The sequence below is a fragment of the Arvicanthis niloticus genome, chromosome 10, assembly GCF_011762505.2.
Source record: "Arvicanthis niloticus isolate mArvNil1 chromosome 10, mArvNil1.pat.X, whole genome shotgun sequence".
NCBI lineage: Eukaryota > Metazoa > Chordata > Mammalia > Rodentia > Muridae > Arvicanthis > Arvicanthis niloticus.
In genome coordinates this window covers 59,465,030-59,486,733 of record NC_047667.1, presented here as the reverse complement: position 1 = coordinate 59,486,733, position 21,704 = coordinate 59,465,030, and the positions used below count along the sequence as shown (strand labels likewise).

The 21,704-nt window shown below is 41.1% G+C and overlaps 1 protein-coding gene and 1 long non-coding RNA gene across 2 annotated transcripts in view; one reads left to right on the top strand and one right to left on the bottom strand.

The window, feature by feature from the left end:
* Positions 1 to 3,960: 3,960 nt before the first annotated feature.
* LOC117716614 (uncharacterized) lies at positions 3,961 to 7,893 on the bottom strand. Its single transcript, XR_004607753.2, has 5 exons — positions 7,581 to 7,893; positions 7,236 to 7,297; positions 6,528 to 6,605; positions 5,072 to 5,305; positions 3,961 to 4,302 (listed from the first exon to the last, which is right to left on the bottom strand). It is a non-coding gene; the product is annotated as an uncharacterized LOC117716614 (long non-coding RNA).
* Positions 7,894 to 7,920: 27 nt separating this feature from the next.
* Positions 7,921 to 21,704, top strand: part of Lyplal1 (lysophospholipase like 1) — a 60,158-nt gene continuing 46,374 nt past the window's right edge. Inside the window, exons 1-3 of the mRNA XM_034513274.2 lie at positions 7,921 to 8,053; positions 11,452 to 11,551; positions 21,185 to 21,354. Coding sequence (XP_034369165.2) covers positions 7,960 to 8,053; positions 11,452 to 11,551; positions 21,185 to 21,354 — 364 coding nt within the window. The 5' untranslated portion in view covers positions 7,921 to 7,959. The remainder of the gene's footprint in view (positions 8,054 to 11,451; positions 11,552 to 21,184; positions 21,355 to 21,704) is intronic.

Below are 21,704 nucleotides of genomic sequence, written 5' to 3'. Positions count from 1 at the left end.
GGAGAGGATGGGAGGGGTGAGAGAGAGGGAAGAGGATAGCAAGGGGAGGGGAAGGAAGGGGGAAAGAGTTGGGAGGAGCTAAGAGAAGGGAAGAGAAGGGGAGAAAGGGGAGACAGGACAGAACAGGGGGCCGGGCAGTGATGGTGCACGCCTTTAATCCTAGCACTTAGGAGGCAGAGACAGGCAGATTTCTAAGTTTGAGGCCAGCCTGGTCTATAGAGTTCCAGGACAGCCAGGACTATACAGAGAAACCCTGTCTCCAAAAACAAACAAACAAACAAACAAACAAACAAAAAACAAAAAAGGGGGAGAATCTCATTTTTCAAAGACATCACTGATACAAACTAAAACAGCTGAGCTTGCTACTTAAGGTTCTAAAAGCGGATGTTCAGATTTTCTACCAGGGTGTATTGTCTAAAATTTTCAAATAAATAATAAAAACACTATATTGGTTAAAAATTAATTTGGTAAAAATACAACAAAAACAAAACAAAAACCCTATCTAGTGGTGCATTTCAGGTTTTTTTTTTTTTTTTTTTTTGGTTTGTTTGTTTGTTTTTGAGGTTTTGTTTGTTTGGTTTTTTTGGGTTTTTTGGGTTTTTTACATTTTATCTTGAAGCAGCTGTAAGGATCAGAGGCTTTAACAGATGCTCATCTACTAAACATTCCATGATGTTTTCATGCAACTACATTGTTGGTAAACAAACAAGAGAGGACCAATGTAGGTACAGAAGGTAGACTATAAAGAAAATGGGCAAGGCTGGGGGCGGTGGTCCACACCCTTGATCCCAGCACCCATGAGGCAGAGGTGGGTGGAGCTCTGTGAGTTCAAGATCAGCCTGGTGTACAGAGCAAGTTTCAGGCCAGTGAGCGAAGCCTGGTAAGATTCTGTCTCAAGAAGCAGAGAGGACGTCACGCTGCCAGAGTGAGACGGAGAAGAGAGCAGGAGGCAGGGCACCATGTCTGGTCCACTGTTGGTGTAGAGTGTTGCACGAAGAGCAGGAGACAGGGCTGCAGACACAGCAGGGAAGAACGGCAGTCTGTTCCTAAAGAACATTGGGAAAACTGGCATCCATTCCTGGCAGCAGAGGCATTTCGAAGGCATACTTTAAAAAATGTGATCCTGTACAGATCTTTTCATATAAATTGGACATTAGCAATAGCAAGACAAAAAAGTCTCATGAGTGTGTAGGAAAGTTTCAGAAGTACATGAATAGACACTAGAGACACTATTATGTTTTCTTAAAAGAAGGCTTTCCCATGAGAGTGACTTCATAGCCTCTCCATTCTGTGCTTGGACTTGGGTGGCTCTGTGTGTTCTATGAATTTTACTACTTCCCATACCCGAGAGATGGAGTCACACAGCATAAACTGTCCTCTAGTGAATGACTTTATAAATCTGTCTCCATGAGAGCATGTGACAAGACTTCCTTTTTAAAAGCTAAATAACATCTCGCTCTTAGTTTATCTATCTGTGGACTTTTGGCTTCCTTCCAGCCTTTGGTGACTATATATAAATATGAATACATATATATTTCTCAACGACCCTCCTTTGATTCTTTTAGACCTATAGCCTTACATTCATTTTCAATCTATACAAAGACTACTTGTTCTTTTTAAAAATATATTTTATCACATTAATTAATTAACTAATTAATTAATTTGTCTGTGTGGGTATGAATACATGCATACCAGGGGTTACATGTAGGAAGTAAAGGAAAACTTGTGGCAGACCATTTTTTTTTTTTTTTTGGCTACCATGTGGGTTCCAGAAATCAAACATAAATCAGTAACTTGACAGCAAGTACCTTTACACACTTAGCCATCTCACTGGCCCAAGAATATCTACCTGCTTTTAAAGACTGACATTACATCATTTTATAAGAAAGCAAATTATTTAAAACGTAGTCTAAAAGAGGAACTGTATTGATTAGACTTCACAATGAGAATCAGTGATAGCTTCCAAAGCTTCTTTACTGTCTGAAGATACAGTTATGAGATCATAACTGTATATACAGGAAGTCCACTGTCATATCCTCACATACACTGTTGTCTAGGGGTCAGCAGTACACCACACACACACACACACACACACACACACACACACACACACACACACAAACACACTTGAAAGTAGTCCATGCTAGAATAAAATGGACAGCAAAGATACCAACAGATTGGCCATGTATTCTTCTTTTAAACCTTTAGACATCACCTTGGAATAGTGGAGATAGGTGAACATGTGAGTTTTCACTGTCCTAAAATCATTGACTTGGTGGAATTGTTAAGCCTGGTTCCTTTATTATGCAGCTGGAGAACATGTCCAGTGAGACCAGTGGCCTGTCTAATGGCACACAGCTGTCATCCCTGCAAGGGACTAGAGATCCTCATTCCTACTACACCATTTCAATATTCATGTACTTACACAACTAATCAACAAATCCAGCAGCGAGTGGAAGTCTGACCTGTACTGTCAGTGAAATGTCTTTTCCTTTTTTTCCTTTCTTATTTAATTTCTGGGATGCTACAGCTTCAGGGATTTATAGGATGAGACTCCTTCCCTCAAGGGAACAGGACCTGATTAGTAGTAGTTATTGCTGAGTCTACCTCTGGATTTGAATGTCCACCAAGAGCTATCATTAGAGATGAAATAATAACCCTAGACCTAGTAGGGCAATACAGTGAATGGAGAGGTTGCTGGGAATCTAGGTAGACTTAGAGGAGGTTGAATAAGAATATTTTGAGGAATCTGAGAAGAATTCATTAGGAAGTGATCAAATAGGAGAACCTCTTTCCTAAGGTAGAGAAGAGGCATGAGGTAAGGTGAAGAGCAAGACTTGGGTGCCCAGGTTATACACTGGTTGATCTGGAGGCACGGACTGGGAACTTCTACTGTCCTCTGTTGCATACTGTGAATCTCAAGACTGTGCTAGTTACTGAAAAAAAAAAAACAAAACCCGTTTTTAGTTGTGGTGTGGCTCAGTTCTTAGCACACAACTTTAGTCCCTCTGGCTGGAATCCAGACATGCCCTTAGTCCACACACACCTTGAATCCCAAACAATGAAGGTAGAGTTAGTTGGTAGAAGGAAGCATCCATGTTTGAAGGTAATGTCTAATTGAGGGGTGGACAAAGTGATGAATGAGAGAAAGATTTGACAGAATAGGATATGCCCTGTTGTCACAAGAAGAGAGAGGAAAGGGAAGGTACTTTAAAAAAGCGGTGTAGTCAGAGAACAAAGGAAGGAGAGAAGAGAGAAGCCAGAGCTCAGAAAGAACTAGAAGGCGTGAGTTTATTTGGCAGTAAGTCTCACAGGCTGAAAACCTAGGCCTAGATTAGATTGTATGGAGGCTAGAAGCTTCAGGACTAGGGCTAGGTTAGCAGACTGAGGGAGTAAGCCTCAGAGACAATTAATACAGGAGAATACAAGTTCCATTTACAATTCTCCCCAAGAGTCTGAGCACTGCTTCAGCATTTATCACTCTAACTTAATAATTGATCAGGAAAACCCAGCAGCACTCCAAGGCTTGACTTGAGCAACTCCCCTCTGTCTCCTTTACCAAAGCTTCCCAGCCCAGTATATGATGCCCCCAGAAGTGAAAGAGAAAGGGACCTTGCACTTGCACATCCAGAGAGTGCCACAGTGAGGAGGTGTTGAGGAGGGGAAGTCCGAATACCTGCACGTGGAAGGCCTAAGCTCTAAAGCTTAAACCCCTAGGATGAAGCCGAGAATTACTTTCAAGGTTCAGTCCCAGTTCAAAATGGTTTATTATCTGATAAGGATCGGGACCTTTAAGTTTCTCCTAATTTCCCTCAGTAAGTGGATAAAGGGAATTTGTTTTGCCAATTTATAAAAATGTATGAAGTCACCGATGTCTGGGGCTTACTGAGAAATGTGTATTTATTACATATATTTGCGTTTTTACAGAATGTAGAAGTAGATAAATAACAACCAAATTAGCAAGGTGGCTGAGCTGGTTAAGGCACTTTATTGTGCAAGCCTGGTGACTCACTCGGAACCCACTTACAAGCAGAAGGAGGGAACTTATTCCACAAAGCTGTCCTCTGATCTCCACATGTTTACTGGGGCATACACACAAACATGTTATTCACATACATGTACCCAGTAATAAGAATAAGTAAAAATTAATAATTAATTAATTAATCAATTAAAAACTTGAACCAACAGAGAAGACAAATTCAGATTCATAAAGGAGAAAAGGGGTGATCGACTGGATTTCATGTAACTGCCACCATCTCAAACATCAGATGTTGCACTCCGAGGGCAGGATCTTCACAAGTTCTGTTAAGATAACACATTCACTTTAATCAGTTCCTAAACACAGCAGAGGAAATTAAACTCTGACCTTGTATCTCCCAACACTTCCAGAGGGTGGTTCCTGGGACTCAGAGGTCTGCCTGCCTATGCCTCCCCAGTGCTGGGATTAAAGGCGAGTGCCACCACACCCAGCTCAACCTTGTACGTTTTTATCCCAATAGACATGAAAACTTGTGAAAAAAAAATGGAAGACTGTGTTTCTTATCCCCTTTCTTTGCTTTAGTTGTGTTTTCTATGGTGGCTGTTTCGGTCTATCAACTGATGTTATACAGTGTGGATGGACAGACTGGCTAAAAGCATGTGGGCAGCAACAAAGAAACAAGAACTTGTAGGAAGCGGGAAAGAATGTCGCAGTGAAAATCCTCTGTGGATATTCCCACAGCCAATGCAACTGAGCAAAAGACCTGTGGCAAAGCAGGCAGCCAGACAGCCTGCAACCTAATTACATTTCAAACTATGACAGGACCTGAGAGAAACACAGCCCCAACAGTGTGCCTACCAGATGGCATCTCCAAATACAGGAATAGAAACCGTTATGTTTGTTCTGTAAATATAAAATGAGAGGGATGGCAACCATAGCTCTCCTTCCAAATCATGGAAAGATGAAAGAGCACAGTAATTCTGTTCAGAAGAGTCTGGCTCTAACAGTGATTGTGACTCCAGGAAGGGTCAAGCTGCAGGTGAAAAGCCAATCCCTAGCCTGCAGGTAGCATTCCAGTCCCTTATTACCTACCTGTCATGACTGATTGTCATCCATTTGGAGAAAGAGAGCAGGAGCTAACATCAAGACATCTGAGGGGAGCTAAAGAAATGTTCAAAAATTAATAACATAGCTGGTGTTCTCCTGTGCTTTCTGTGGGTGTGATGAAGAACTCTGACCAAAAGAAAGTCAGAGAAGCAAGGACTTGATTCAGTTTCACTTCCACATCATAGTTCATCCTCAAGGAAGTCAGGGCAGGAACACAAACTGGAAAGGAAGCAGAAACCAGGAGGGTATGCTGTGTACTGGTCTGCTTCCAGGCTCATGTATGTATGGCCGGCCATCTTTCTTACACAGCATCACCTTCCCAGGGAATGGTGGCACACAGTGGCCTGGGCCCTCCAGCATCATCTAGCAATCAAGACAATCTCCCCACAGACATGTTCACAGGCCAAAGATATCTAAGCAATTCCTCAACTGAGTTTCCCTCTCTCCAGGTGACTCTTTAGCTTGTGTTCAAGTTGACCATGAAAACTGAGGACGACAATTAGGGTATTTCCTGGCTTACTTCTATGGGCCAGTGTGAGATTGTGGGTAAGGATTAAGAACCTGGGCCCTGGTGTGACACACATGTTAGTTACCCCGGGCTCTACAATGACTCTGGATTATATTGAGACAAGTTCCTTATCCAGTGAGCTAAGTTGTCATGCGTTGGTAGGCACAGTTCAGTTGTAGGGATTTACTTATGTCAGGGTTTAGCACCTTGTAAGGACTATGCATATGGGCCTGCTAATTAACAAGAATACAGATGATTGTAGGAAGCTGCTGTTATCTGCGCAGTTGCTAGGCAGATAGGCTTCCTTAGTCACTGCCAATCCCGAGGCATATTGGGTGGTGAGCAAACAGCTAATCAAAAGTGAATACGTCACTCTAGACTGTACTTAAGCGGGACCCCTTCCTCAGCTCGACCCTTCCGCGTCTCTCCACGTGGGTGATAAAGATTAAAAAGCCTCGTTTACAGTAACTACCTGATCTCTGCGTCTCGTGATTTCTCCGAGGACGCAAAGCTCTAGGGGGGGCGAGTTAGAGATGATGATGATGATGATGATGATGATGATGATGATGATGATGATGATATAGCTCCTAAATCGTTCTGTTCTTAATTGACTGTCTCAAAGTTATAAGCTAGGTCACAGCAAGGCTCTTCAGGAATGAGTGAAGTGTGAGGTGTGAGGTGTACCAGACTGCTCTCCTGCCTCCTGAGTGCTCTCTGGAACTGTTGAAAAGAGGGCAGGTCTACAGACAGCAGTTGCCTTCCATCCAGCTGTCAGAGCAGAGCTGGCCTTGTCCTGAACTCAAAGACTTCACTCTCCGTTCTCCCAACCACAGACTTATGGGATGCAGAGAACTGACTCAGCTTCTCTTTAATCTAGCTAATTAATAGCAATAATGGCACATAGAGCATCCCCACAGCAGCACTGGTACAAACCTGTGGTAGCATAAAGTGTATCCTAGCAACCAAGAATTGCTAGTAAGCAGGCTTGTTACTCCAGAGCAGGGCAAATACCTAAAAATTGATAAGATTTACTTTGTAATTGCTTAGATACAGTAGGTACTACTATGTAGTTTAGTCACATGAACTCCCTCCAGGGCTGCTTTGTCCAATTTTGCATGAAAAAAAGAACCACTTGCTGGAGCTACAGTCCTACTAATAAATTTTATTTATGTTTAAAATTTATGCAAGAGACAATTTCATCCTTTTGCCTATAATTAGACTTTTAGTGAAACAGTACAATAAAATTGACCATTGTAGCCATTTTTAAAGGTAAAGTTCCGTGGCATTAACTCAACAATTCAGGTAACAATCACTACTGCCCATTTCCTGAAAGATGTCAACACCATAAACAGCTTTGCAGTGACCAACTATCCACCCCCCCACCCCCACCCCCCAACCCCCACCCCCCACGCTACACATCCTGCCATTGTGGTCAACCCTAGTAAAGAAAGCCTTCTTTTACTGCCTGTCTTTTATAAATTTGTTCACTCTAAATAAGACAAATGGATGGAGTCAGTTAATTTCCCCTTTTTCTGTCTGGCTTTTTTAACCAAAGCAGTGTTTTCAAAGCCAGTCTATTTGTACACAGATCAGAATTCTGTCCTTGTTAGCAGTGATGGGTACTTACTGATACACACATACCATGCATCCTGTCCATCTGTACGGAGATGGGTTGTTCTATCCTTTGCAGACTGTGAATACCACTGTGGATAGGAATGTAGGAGCCTCTAAGTGCCTGATTTGATCTTTAGGGAGGGGATGCATCCAGAAATTGAAGTTGTGGGCCATTTACTTCCACACTTATTTTCACGTTACTTTCTGCTCCCATCAGTCACGCACAACCATCTCCAGCTTGTACCTATTCCGACCAATCATTGCCCACATTTTTGGTAACAGCCATTCCAAGGAATGTGAAGTTTTAGCTCATTAAATTAGAAAAAGAAAAATAAAGACACACAAAAAGAAATTATTGTATGGCTGGCTCACCTTGTGTGCAAAAAATCTTCGAACATCTGATGCAAGTCACAAAGTGGATGGTTATATAAAATATGATTATATCTGTACAATTTTAAAGGCAGCAATATTCTCCAAACGGGTGATCCTGAGCTTTAGAACTGCAGTTTAAAACCTGCAGCAAATTTTGGGGACAGGAATTTATTCTCAGTCATTACAATGGAAGAACCTGACCTACGGAATGCATTTCTCGGTACAACAGAGAGCCCGGCTCATTCTTAAATCAGATTAATGGGCAAGGCGCCTTTCGCTGCGCATGCGCACACCCATGCAGGCGCAGCTTCTCTGCGTGCGCGCGGCCCGTGACGCTAGGGGCGTGGCCGCGCGGCTTGCTCTCTCTCCGTCCTCCGACATGGGTGCTGCACCCAGTGCTGTGCATCTGCGACGTTGTGTGGTGTCCCCGGCCGGGAGACATAGTGCCTCGCTGATCTTCCTGCACGGATCAGGTGCATTACAGTCTCGTGGTCTCCGCCCCGCTCGCTACAGCTGGGGAAGCACCCTCTTCTCGATCCCCAGAGCTCCCTAGTGCTAGAGGCTGCCAGCGCCCAGGGTCCGGAGGAGGCTGCCACCTCCCCGAGGGTGTCCTCTTTCCTTAAAGCAGTCACCTTCATCCTCTCCCTTTCTTCGCTGGGGTCCTTGACCCCTCCACTCACAGCATGGTCTTCCGGGCAGTCCTTACCCCACCCCCAAGTTCAGGCATACCACCATATCGGTGTAAGTCTCCAGGCACATGGATTAACTACTGTTTTCAGGGCTGACCACCAGTGATCTGACACACGTACTCCGCCACGCACCCCTATTGCAGGTCATAAGTTGTTGTCTGCCTTTCATGTGTCAGAGAAGTTTGACTCTCACCGGCGAACTTGGATTGTATTTACACTGTCCTTTATGCTTGCCACCACCAGCGGGTTTTCCTTGCGCCTCCCACCTGTCCTTTGTGATGGTCCTCCACCCTGGTTTCCCCCTTTGCCCTCTCATGAAATCTCTGAGGTAAGTATAAAGTCAGCTTCATTTTGGGAGCGCCCTTAGAGGAAAAAACAAGAATCCCTGTCTTAATCCTTTAATTCACAGTGTTTGGTTGACCCAGGGTAAGTTACCAGGAAAGGAAAAAAAAAATTTTTTTTTTTTTTTTTTTTTTTTTTTTTTTTTTTTTTTAAATTTAAGAAATGAGATCCAGCCGGTGTCCTCAAGGGGCCTACCTAAATTTAAAAACAAAAACAATTCAGTTAATATGAGTCAGCAGTAGATAGGAGATCACAAGATGGTCCATGAGCTACTGCCAAGTGAATAGTAAGGAAAGAAAAAAAAATGGGGTTGGACATTGCGAATGAAGGGCTTGTCAGAGCTTTTCAGGAAGCCCCCCCCCCCTTTTTTTTTTTTGAGCTGAGGCATGTGTAGGCTTAAAGGAAATGGCAGTGAGAACATAGCGGGTTGGAGAATGTTCCCAGCGACAGACACTATGAGATAGATGTTCCTTCCATTTTGAAAACAAACAAACAAAAAACCCCAAGAGTAGAGAAGCTTACTTGCTGTTGATGTGAGTAGTGGTGAAGCTAGACTTGTATCCAAATGTCTGACTTGGAATTAATATTCTGGGTGGGAGGGAGAGGGAAACCCTCAACTATGATGTATCATTTTAGAAATAGCGTAATAAAAGTTGGGTAAAGGGAAGGGCTTGGGCGATGCCTTACACCTTTATAGCTAGCTGCCTAGTAGTTATTCAGGACCCAAGAGCATTCAATAACGAGCATCTAAATTTTCCACATAGTAATTCCTTCTCGTAATTAATTCAGTGTCTTTAGAAAGAACTAGAATTTGTTCTTTTTTTCTCCCTCTGGACCACTTTGCTTAGTGCTTCCTATTTTTCAGTTTCAAGTTACTGACATTTTTATAACCTATAATGTATGTCTGAAATCAGAGTCATCCATTCTGTATTTTACACATTGTGTGTGTGTGTGTGTGTGTGTGTGTGTGTGTGTGTGTGTGTAAAACTTGCTTTTGTACATTGGAAAAATTCATCTAAATAACTCTTCCAGATGTTCAGGTAAATTCTTATATAATTGGATCGCCATTGATGTATAAAAAGATCTTTTAGGAGTTGGCCTGTCCTGTTAATTTTTATTGTCACCTGGAACCAGGAGTCACGTGAGAAAGAGAGCGTCTCAATTGAGAGATTGCTCAGTTCAGAGTGGCCCATGACTATGTCTATGGTGAATGGTCTCGATTGTTGATTGATTAGGAAGCTCCAGCCCTCTGTTGCCATTGCTTCCCCTGGGCATATGGTCCTGGGTTGTATAAAACTGATTGAGTGATCGTGAGCCACAGGAACAAGCCAGTATCAGCTGTGCTGTGTGCTTCCTGCCTCTGCTCCTACTTAAGCTCCTGGCCTCCCATGGTGATGGACTGTTAGCTAGGAGAGTAACTTAAACCCTTTCCTCCCAAGTTGGTCTAGGTCAGTGCTTTATTACAGCATCAGAAAGCAGACTGGAAGAAAGCCTTGGCCCTCCAGATTGGAGGGTAACAGTTTTACATTGGACTTGAGCATGTGTTTGTGTTACAGGAACAGGAAGTGTTTGGCTTCTAGGTAATCCAAATATAAACAGACTAATTACACAGTTTTACCATGGTTTTGGAATAAGGTACTAACTTTTTTTTTGTCATTCAAAAAAAAATTTTTTTTGTGACTTTCCTACATGTGTATGATGTGTACAAGCTTTTTAAGAAAGTGAACTTTGTGAATGGTTAGATGAATGTTGTTTTCCAACATTCAGTTGTCCCTCTCCCCCAAGCCTGAAAATGTAAAAACAGATCCCATTTAATAAAGAAAGCAGTTTAAAAAGCTTTAGAGTCTGGTCTAAAGCATAGCTGCTGTAAAAAATAGATGGGAATATGCGACCACGTGTATTTGAACCTTTGTCTGCTTCCAAAATGTGAGGGGAAATGGCGCCTTTTATGTTGAGTGATGTAAATGGTTATCTCTGTTGCTGGCTTCAGCTCCCGCATGGGTCCCTTAGCTCCAGTGTTTCCTTCATGGGTTTCCATCATACTTACAATTTCTCAAGTGAATGTCTGTGCCCCATACTCACCTTTAAGGCTGATAAAGGCCATTCTGTGTGTCGCAGTGGCTCCCTCCCTTTATAATGTCTTTAGGAGGTTCAGTCAGATGTTGCCAAAGTTATAAGAAACCCTAGGAAGTGGAAGCCTTATCCAGTACACACTGCCTCTCCACCTCTCTTCATCCACCCTCCTTTCAGTGATATATAAGGCACACTTAGATTCTTTCTCTGTCTCCATGCAGATAAACATACATTAATTCTTATACTATTTATTTATTTATTTTTGGCCATGGTGTTAGGTTATGTAAATATTATCAATACAGTTAAAATCTGATTTCTTCACATTTAAATTTGAAATACAATGAATGCCTTGCCCACTCCTTGAAGACTTGCTTTCACCGAGAAAATTGTATTACGTCATGCCAGCTACAATGGTGTAAACCACAGTGGGATTTTTTTAAAGGGTAAGATGAGAAATGAGTAGTGTCAAACAATAGCTCAAAAGAATTCTGCTCTAGAAGAAGTTATTATATCTACCACAAACAAGGAGAACTGAGATTCAGTATAAGGATCGGTTTCTAGCTGATAAACATTGCCTTCACATGTGTAATAATAAAGATTGTGTGCTTAATCAACTGCTTCAGCTATCCGAACAGCTCTTTTTAGCATGTGGGGATTTGGGGGGTTCTCTCTCCCAGCCTTCAAGTGGCCTGAAGTGTGAAGAGTGCCTTTAAATGCACTGTGTTGTGAAGATGTTTATCTGACAGTGGATTTTGTAATTTTGTCAGGTGACTCTGGCCAAGGACTGAGACAGTGGATCAAGCAGGTGCTAAACCAAGACTTAACATTCCAGCACATAAAGATTATTTATCCAACGGCTCCCTCCAGGTACGCAACGCTCAACTTCACCTCTAAGTATAACTCATGGAATAAAATATACATATGCGCCAACTAGATGTTTTCAACTTTAACTCTGTATTTGAGATTTTAAATTAGGGCCCTCACCTCCCACCTGTAAAAATGCATGCTTTACTTTGAAATTTGCGTCCTTGGCCAAGCTTCCCCAGGTGGCTGACCTACCAACAGACCACAGATCAGCTCTGGGAATAACTCAGCTGTTCTGACCGACCTTGCCCCAGCCCACTGCCCGCTTCCTGTGACTCTGCATATCATTCATCTTTCAGACACCCCTCTCCACCTCACACACCCCAAAAGCAAACTAAATATTTTCAGCCAAGATAGTCTTTTTGACCTGGGTTCATAATCCCTGGAAAAGAATTTTATAACATTCTTTCCAGATTTCAAAGGATGTTAAGTCCTCTCAGGTTCTTTGAATCAGTAAATCAGGACAGACATGAGGTATGGAAACCTGTAGGTACATTTAATGGGATTCATAATGATAGGCATGAAGTAGTTCTGAGGTCATGAGCTGCTTTTTATAAATATTAAATAAGCATCCACATAGTCTTATTTTCAAATTTATTTTTTGCATAAACAAATATTGTCTTGTGTCATACAACCAAGATTGATTTCTCATGATCTAGTCTTTGTTTCTCTCTTTCTTTCTTCCTTTCTTCCTTTCTTTCTTTCTTTCTTTCACATCCTGAATGCTGCCCCCTCCCCATCCTCCTCACAGAGTCCTTTTCTGTTCCCTCTCCCCTTCTCCTCTGAGAGGGTGGGGTCCCCCTGGGTGTTGCCCTACCCTGGCACATCAACTTTCAAAAGAGCTTGTTTGTAGTTGGTTTCTAGGGAGTTAAAAGGGACCGCTGATAATTCTGAGGAAACTGGGAAGATTATGAGTTTCAGCCTAATTGTAAATGTAAGAGATTAAATAATGAAAAAGTTATTAGGGACATTATTCTACGAATTGAGTTGTTTTCATCTCTTGCTAAGAATATAAAGGTTTTCATCCCTTGGCTTTCATGCATTATCAGTTTTAACATGAATTCTGTATCCGTGCTTTTCAAACTTTAAACCAAGAGTACTTTATACTCCATGTTGCCATATGCTTGGGGTTGTCTGTGATGTTTGGAAGTGTTCATCCCTCCAGGTCTGTACCCCATCATCTATGGTTGTTTGACAGCACTTAGAGAACTCACCTGCACCTGAAGTTCTGGTGGGTGAGTTGTTGGCAATGAATTAGTTTTCTTTTGTAGAATCCACGTTTTCAGATTTTCTATGTATTTTTCAAGTCAGTGTCAGTGATTTGTATCTGCTGGGATTTGTCTCTGAGTTCACGATATTTATTTTTAATGTTTAAATTTCTGTTTATATATTTTATTTCAGTTCTCATAGTAATATTTTGTTACTATTTTAGTGTGTGTGTGTGTGTGTGTGTGTGTGTGTGTGTGTTACCTTGGCAGGGTAACCAGTTTACAAGTCTATTTTAGAACCACCTTAGGCTTGGTTCTTTTCTCTAATTGTAGTTTGGACATGGAGTTGCACGTAGCTCAGGCTGGCCCGGAACCCCTGGCAGTTCTGTCTCTGTGTCCTGAGTGCTGGACTGCAGGTGGTCTCCACCTTACCCAGCACCATTTTTTCTTACTCTTCATTTTCTGTTTCATTTATGTATGCCCATTTTCTTTTCCCTTCCTATTTATATTAGAGCAGTAATTTTATCACGACTCTAGCCAAATCTCACAATGTTTTATTTTTCTATTTTATTTATGTTGGAAGGTTTTCTAGCACCTTTGTGTTCCCTGTGTAATTCCTGTGTAACAAATTACCCACAAGCCACACTTTTATTATGGTCACAAATTTTGTGGTTTAGGAATTCAGAAAGGGCACGATAGTGGTGACTCAATTCCATTCTGTTGTTCTTGGGGCTTCTCCTGGGAAAGCTTGAAGGTAGGGTGCGGCTCCTGATTTGTCTGCTGGGGACTGGATCCCTCATCTGACGGCCTAGTCATTCAGCCAGCAGTTGATGCTGGATATTAGCTGGCTGGGGCTTTCCTGCAGTCTCTGTATTATGGCACCTCAATGGGTTTTACTATTTGGAGTTCATTTTATTTCTATTGTTGAGTGTGTATATATGTGTGCATGTTGATCTGTGTACATAGAGGCCAGAGGCTGAAGGCAGTTACCTGTGTCTTGCTCTCTACCTTTTCAGTCTCTCACCAAACCAGGAGCTCACCAATTTGACAAAACTTCCAGGCTAGCAAGCTCCAGGGAGCTATCTGCCCTTCTCTGACCTTTTCCCAACCCCCAGCACTGGGATTACAGACAATCCCAACACTCCTGCACTCAGATCCACATGCTTACATGGGACACATCTCCCCAGCCCACCATTTGGAGGCTTGGGCTGTGTTGTAGCCTGGAAGCTTAGTTCCCAGAGTAGATATCCTCAGGGAACAAGGAAGTTAGCAGAGCTAATGCAGAAGGCAGCCACGATGCAAAGGAAGGGTGTAGGCCTTTGCTTCTCAGCAGATGTCAGTCACTGTGGTAAGGGCTTGTGTGGTTACTGTTCTAACTTGACCTTCCCCTCCCTTCCCCCTCCCCAAAATCCTGGACCCACTTAACCAGGAAGCCATTAGATGTCTGTTGGTGATTTCGTGCATCGAGGGTTGGTTCCGTTGTCTCACAGTTGCTGATTTCTAGTTTCATTCCATTGCTATCAGATAAAATATCCTATAGAATCCCAGTCTCTGGCTTCTCACTGGGACTTTGTGGCTTATAAATTCTACCATGGTAACTCTTCAGGTATATTTTTATTTATACTATTTAAAAATACCAAGACAGTATAAGGTGGCTGATAGTATTAACTTATATTTTATAAATGGCCAATAATTATTTTTAAGAGGCTCTGGGAGTCATGAACAAAGGACTTTAATAATTACCTTTTTCTTACAAAATGATCACTCCTAACTTGTGGTAACAACCCAAAATGTAACTTGTATAATAATTGTATACTGCACAGCAGCTTTCCTACACTTATTTTACATTTTTTCATGACTTTATGTTACTTTGATTAGTGTTCATCGCAAACTTCCAGTCCTTTTATCTTTAGATTGTCTATCAGTTGTATTTAGAATGTATTTGTTATAGGCAACAAGTAATTGGGCTTTGTTTATATCTTCAATCTATTAAACAATTTTTGTATTTTAAATGATTTGTTTAGCCATTTATATTTAATGTAACTTTGAATTTATAGGCTTGACTGCAAATCTGTCGGTGTCTTTTCTCCTATGTCCTATTTTTCTCATTGTTTCACTATCTAAACTTTTTAATATTTCAGTTTAATTATCTCATTCCCAGATTGTGGTAAGGCTAAAAACAAATCACAGACTTTTCCCCATCTTTTTACTACTTTAACAGAATTTTAGAACTCAAGATTACAAGGTCCCCATTTCCCTTCCCCTGTATGATTCTCATGTCTTTCATTACATATGTTAAGAATGCAATCAAGCAAGGCTATAATTTTATTTTTCATAGTCATAAATGCCACCTAGAGCTTAAGAAGGAAGCAGTTGTTTACTATGCTGTTCAGTGGAGTCTATGATGGTATATCACTGTGTTTTCACTAAATCATTAATTAACCCTGTTGTTCATAAGTGTTCCTGTCCTCTACTATAAATCAGCTAGGAGTATATTAAATAAAAGTCAACAATAGTTTGTTGTGTTAATTAAAATGGAAAGGTAGAATAGTATTTTTCATTATGTTAACTTGGACTCATTTATTGGAAGTACTCAATAAATATTTTTGTTCTGTGGCATATTTTTTTTTAACTATTTACAACCACAGGTTTCCTTAGTTTGGATATAACAGAATTTCCATTAAAAATAATAATTTTTTATAGTCCATTTATAATTTTTATGATATAAATTCTGTTGATAATTTGAAAAATCCTAAAACCCATCAGACTTGCATGTGCCCTAACTGCTGACTGTGCATTCTCCCACCTATAAATGAGTGCTTATCATTTTCAGTAAATGTATACTCTAAAGCAGACTTAGACACTTATGTTATTTATCATGTTTTTACATGTTCACAAGGGGAATGTACAGATAAGGGTATGCACATGCATCTGTATTCATGTACATGTGGAGGAGGCCAGAGGCCCACTGCTCATATACAGGCTCAATTCAAACGGCAACAATTACAATCTCCGATAGCGATGAATGCTGTGAAGAGTGGTGACACTAGCGAGATAGAGTCCTTGCAGAATAGAGGCAGCATTGAGGAGTCAAAGGGATTCCTTTAGAAGGTGACTTCTCATTTGACACCTGAATAGTCAGTGGGAGCTCAGTACATGGAATGATGGGAAGAGATGGGCTGAGAGAGGACCCTGATGACATCATCTGACTGGAGCCTAGAGTCTGCACAGGGAATGGTGAGGAGCTCAGGGCTGGGAGAGGACATCTGATGTAATGCTCCTGAGTCACTGACAAGCTGGTCCAATAGCACTGGAGCCTAGAGCATGCTGGGGGAATTCTGAAAGGAGGACAAAGAGAGACCAGAGCCAGATTGCTATCCTAAAGGCTGCAGATGATCTTTTGACTCTTATAACTTTAGGGGAATACAGATGAAAACAGAAGTGTGTATTCAATTGAATGCCTTTTTATTTAAAAAAAAAAAAAAAAGGTTTAGATATGTATTCTAGTCTAATACTTCACCAGTGGGTAACAGGCTGATTGATTGATTGGTTTAGGAGCTGCACAGATGTTCTTTGCTGAACATATTTGTTTATTGTGGTAATGTCTGAACTGTTTTTATACCAGCTAATAAAGTGATTTATTTGAGGAAGAAAGTGAATGAATATAACACATGTGCCAAACCTTTTAGCTGTTTAAAAAACAATCTTTTATGTGTTATTTAAAGGTTATTCTAACATCTTTGGAGATTTATGTACTCTTGATTGTTTTCTTAGCAAAAAGAGTTCTAAAGCCTTTTTTATCCCATTAAATTATCTTAATGATCCCATTTAAACAGAATTTTTTTTTTTATTTTTTTCTTAGAGAAATGAGAAAGCCGTCCAGATGAGTAAATGGAGATTTACACTGGGCTCTACCTCAGTGGGGCATCTACCTAGATTAATCAAATAAGGCATTGTCAAAGGGGAAAGAGTTAGCGAGTATCATTTTTTCCCATTAATGGCTGAGTTCCCAGAATGATTCACATTTTAGCCTATGATATCATCCTTATTTAAGTGCTTAGACAGACAAATAAACAGTGAGAGAAATCGCAGGGAAATGGAGAGAGAAGCTGATGGAGCTCCAGAGGTCGACAGTCTGACTGGAACTCCAGAGTGAGGGCTGGGTATCAGCTCCAGAGCTGGGCTTCTCTGGGTCTTTGGTCTCAGTGAACTAGGTACTTTACCGTGTGACAATGACTGAGAACAAAGCACCTGCTTTCGTGTGCAGTGGACTCGGAATTAACCTTGAGAAGGTCTCTAGGAGGAGGAAGGCCTGGGTGCTTTCTGCATTCTCATTGTACCTGAGCTATCTCCTGAACAGAGCCGGGCAGCTTCTGAAGTCAGGAGGCTTAGTGGTGTGAGAGGAGAGCTGTGGGCTTCTATCTTTTCCACAGAAAGTGAGGGCCTGGATAGAGAGCAGTGGGGAAAAGGCCTGAGAACTTAGTCTACAGAAGCCTGCCCTCCTCCAAAGCTTCTCTCTTAAAACATTAACCTCTGGTAATAATGCATATTAGTTTAAAATCTCCAAAGACATTTAAAGAGAATTATTTATTTTTTAAACTTTCTAAGTGTTTTGAATGGCTTCTTGACTAAATAATGCCTAAGGTAGTAAGTATGACATCTAGTGTGATGGTGGTAAGAGGAGGGGGCAGGAGCACCCAGGGACAAATGCATAGATCAGCAGAGGAGTCTGTGCAGGGGCACCCACAGACAAATGCATAGATCAGCAGAGGAGTCTGTCCTTACAGAGGCTCAGAATGCTGGGATGTATTTGAGAGATAGTTTTCTAGATTTTCCCAAGCTCAGTACTGAATTTGTACTTTTCTATCAGATTAAACAAGAGGTTCGTTCCCTGTATATAGAGTGTACCTTACGTATAAGTTTCCACTTGTCAAAGAATGGCACCTCCTTCCTTCTGTCATTCCCTATCCCGCCTCTGTCTCCACATAGTTACCTGTCCATATTGGATAAAATGAATTTGAACTTCAGTCATATCATATATGAAAACGTTTCCCTAAGTTTAAGCTTTGAAAAGTGAAAGATGGAAACACAAGGCTATCAAGATAAGACCATGTTGGATAATACTATTTCTGTGTAAAAACCTGTGTACTTGGAAAAAGCATTTAAATCAGGAAATTCAGAACGTGAACTTTTTAATGAAGACATTTCAAATGCTTTCAAGTGTGAATTTTTTTATCTGATAAAAAGAATACTTTATAATGATGTAATCATATTCTAGTTAAATTATAAAGTCATTTAAAGGCTATTTTAAATGCATATGAATATGCAAAATACATTTAGGCAAAAAGGCACACTTGAAACAGAAGGCAAGTCTTTGCCCACAATATAGAAGTGTTCTTCTGAATGAGAAAAACTTTAAACCCTGCTAGACAAAAAGAGCTAATGGTGTCAGTCCTTGTTTCCATCGATATGATGATTTAGAATAGGCAAGGTTAACCTGCACTGATGGTTGGGCACTCTCTTGTCTGAAAGGGTTTGTAAGTGGGGGTGGGGGCTTCCTCCTTAGGAAAGGGAGTGCCTCCAGAAGGTAGTGGAAGGTGATTGCCATGTCAGAAGCATTTGTACTTCTAAGTTAAAACTGAGCACAGTTTTCAATGTTAAACCAATGACGTTTATTTTGTAAATGGATACACTCAAGTGAGAGCATGTTAGTACTTAGTACCTCCACTGGTACCTGTTTGCACAAATGCTTTGGGGAAAGGTAGTTTTTCTTGTGGTGAAGGTAAATGGTGGATTTTTACCACCTTTATGGAGGCAACTTTGCAACATGTACTAAGGTAAAAACTGTACCTCCATTCCAGCAATATGATTCTTGGTCTTTGTTCTATAGGAATAATAGTCCCGCTACATGAAAAACATACATCTATATTAACTATATATGTTTAGTGTTACCCTGTCCACAGAGGCTGGGATCTGTATCATGGGGAGAATGGGAGACTCTCAAATTGTCAAATAGTTTTATCTGTGAGCATAGAAACATTTATTTACATAATTATTTGATGCATAGCAAAGGGGGCTGGTAGGGCTGACAGGGACCAAAATGCCCAGTGACTCAGACAGAATTGTGGAAGACTAGCATTCACTAATGAGAAGGTGCATAGGTGAGAACTTTCCAGATGGATTTCCACAAGACATTGTGGGGAAGAGCGTTGCATGTATAGGCAGCGGACTGTGTTTTCCGGTTTTGAAAGGATGTAGCACTCAGGAGAAAAGTGGTGTTGAAAGGTTATGTCTTAGTATATGTGGAAAAGCACTGAGCGTGCAGTTACAAATGCTGAAGACTGATTGCCACTATGGAGAAAGAGTCTTGTAAAGGGAGAGGTAAGGAAATGAGCAAAAGTCACATCAGATCTATTGTCTCAGAAACCAAAGTGGTGTATATGGGAACTGGACCAATGTGTATGTGCATACTTAGTAATATAAAGTAACACACTACCATATCGGTAACATATTTTTATACATGCAGAAGGCAGGAGAAATTTGGTGTTTTGCATTGACAGAAATGTTCATTGCATGTATCAAAATACAAGAAGGCTCATTCCAAAGCAGTATCTGCTACGTGGTTCTATTAATATGTTGAAGGGCATTCGTGGACTTTTGTTACATTTATAGACTTTTGTTATATTTTAGCCAAGGCATCTTCCTTGTTTCTAGGTTTCTTTCAGTTTTTCCAGGGAAAGTTTTAAATACAACCAGGCTTCAAGGTTGAATGTCTCTTTGTCTGCTGCAGTGTCATCAGCAGGGGAAGTGGTGGTTTGTCCCTGTCCCTCAGTGCTACCAGGTGTGTTGCAAACACTAGAGAAGCTATTGGGTGTGCTGCACTTAGTCTTGTGGTCTCAGAGAAGAGTGAAGAAGCAGGTCTGGTCTGGTTGGTGTCTTTTTGTCCCTGCCTTTCACTTCCCTAAGCTACAAGTTTAATACTACGTGGCTTGGAAGGTGAGTACGTAGCTGAGTCTGAGAAAGGAAGTGAAGAGGTAAGATGAGAGTCACTGATTAGTTGAGATGCCTGTCAATCATGGTGTTGCTGGCTAGCTCATCTGTGGCAGTTTTGCATATAAAGCAAACCACAAATATTGTTGTTAGGTGAGAAAATGAGAATTTGTCAAGGAATGGGCAGCCCCTCTGGTCCAACTGCCTGTCTCTAATCTCAGGCAGCCCTTCCTTCTCCGTGTTTTAGTGCAGATGCCTCCTGTACCTTTTATGATTTCCACAAAGTGTTGGGAAATTCTTTTAATTAAGGTTGAAGTTCACCATGACTGGATATCTTCTGGGCTCTGCACAATATGGGAGCCTCCCTTCATTAGCAGGGCTTCTCCTTCTCTAACCTTCTCTGGGGAATTCTAAGATCGAGTAGGAATGTCCCATAGCCTCAGTTAGATTATAGGATCATTTCTCTTTTCCTGAGAAGAACCTGTTCAGCCAATACCTAGGATTTCTGAAATGCTTCCCCATGCTAATGAGGCATTTTAGTATCCTAAACCCTCAAACAATGACCTCAACAAAGGGACTGGATGTTAGTCCCGAAAACTTTATAAACCTTGAATCACCCTAAGTAAAGTTGATCTGCCTCCTGATAGTTGGTCCCAGTGTGGTCATTCACTGTATGTACGTACTCACGGTCCCAGTGTGGTCATTCACTGTATGTACGTACTCACAGGGCTTCTGAACCCCCTGCTTGTCCTCTCTGCTCCTACTGCCCTTGTGAATCTTATGGGCTGAAGAGCAGGTAGACCCACAACAAAGCATCTCCCAAATCTTCATCACACACACACACACACACACACACACACACACACACACCCGTACACCTGTTTAAACCTCTGCTAGCACAGAACTTAGACCTGAAACCTTTAACCACATTATAATTGGAATATTTGCAGTGTGCACAGCATGTGTATAGACCATGAAGTCCATTCTGTAGCATTAATGTACATGAGAGGGCAAAGAATCATACTAACATATTTGTTCTACCTCCTAAAAATAAACATTTAATGGGCTTGTGAGGTGGCTCAAAGGTAAGGGCACTTGTCACCGTGACTGAAGACCTGTGTTCCACCCCTGGAATCTTCATGGTGAAAGGAGAGAATTGATACTTGCCAATTGTGCTCTGACTTCCACATAGCCCATGGCACACCTCTCTCAAGTAGATGAATGTACCATTTAGACAGTTAAGTAAAAATGGTGACCCGGCTTTAGAAAATATTAATGGAATAAATATAAGAAAACTAATGTAGTATGCATAGGGCATTTTCCATATAAATTCTTTACCATAAGATTCAGCAAAAAAAAAAAAAAAATAGTATATCAATCCTTCAGAAATTAAAGCAACTGTTTTAACATTGCTCTCGTTTTGTTTTGTATTAAACAGGCCATATACTCCTCTGAAGGGAGGGCTCTCCAATGTGTGGTTTGACAGACTTAAAATATCTAACGACTGCCCAGAGCACCTTGAGTCAATCGATAGAATGTGCCAGGTGCTCACTGGATTGATTGATGATGAAGTAAAAACGGGCATCCAGAAGAGCAGGATATTAATAGGTGAGGACTTTATAACGTTGCTGATGTAGGTCACTTTCGTCCGGTTATGTTCTCTGAGTTGTGTTTGTTACATTGTTTACAAGTATGTGAATACCGCTTGACCCATTCACAGCTTTGGATAAGCTACATGTGCTGCTTTTAAAAATATTAAAGTCATAAACAACAGCTCATGAAACTTTCACTGATTTTCATTTCTAATAACAACTCTCTCTTGGCTTGTTTATTTGTTTTAGACAAGGCACTACTATATAGCCAAGACTACATCAAAATTCCAGTTCTCCTGCACTCAGCTCTCAAGTGCTGGGCTTTAGGAATGCACCACCATGCCCCAGCTAGTTTGCCATTGTTTT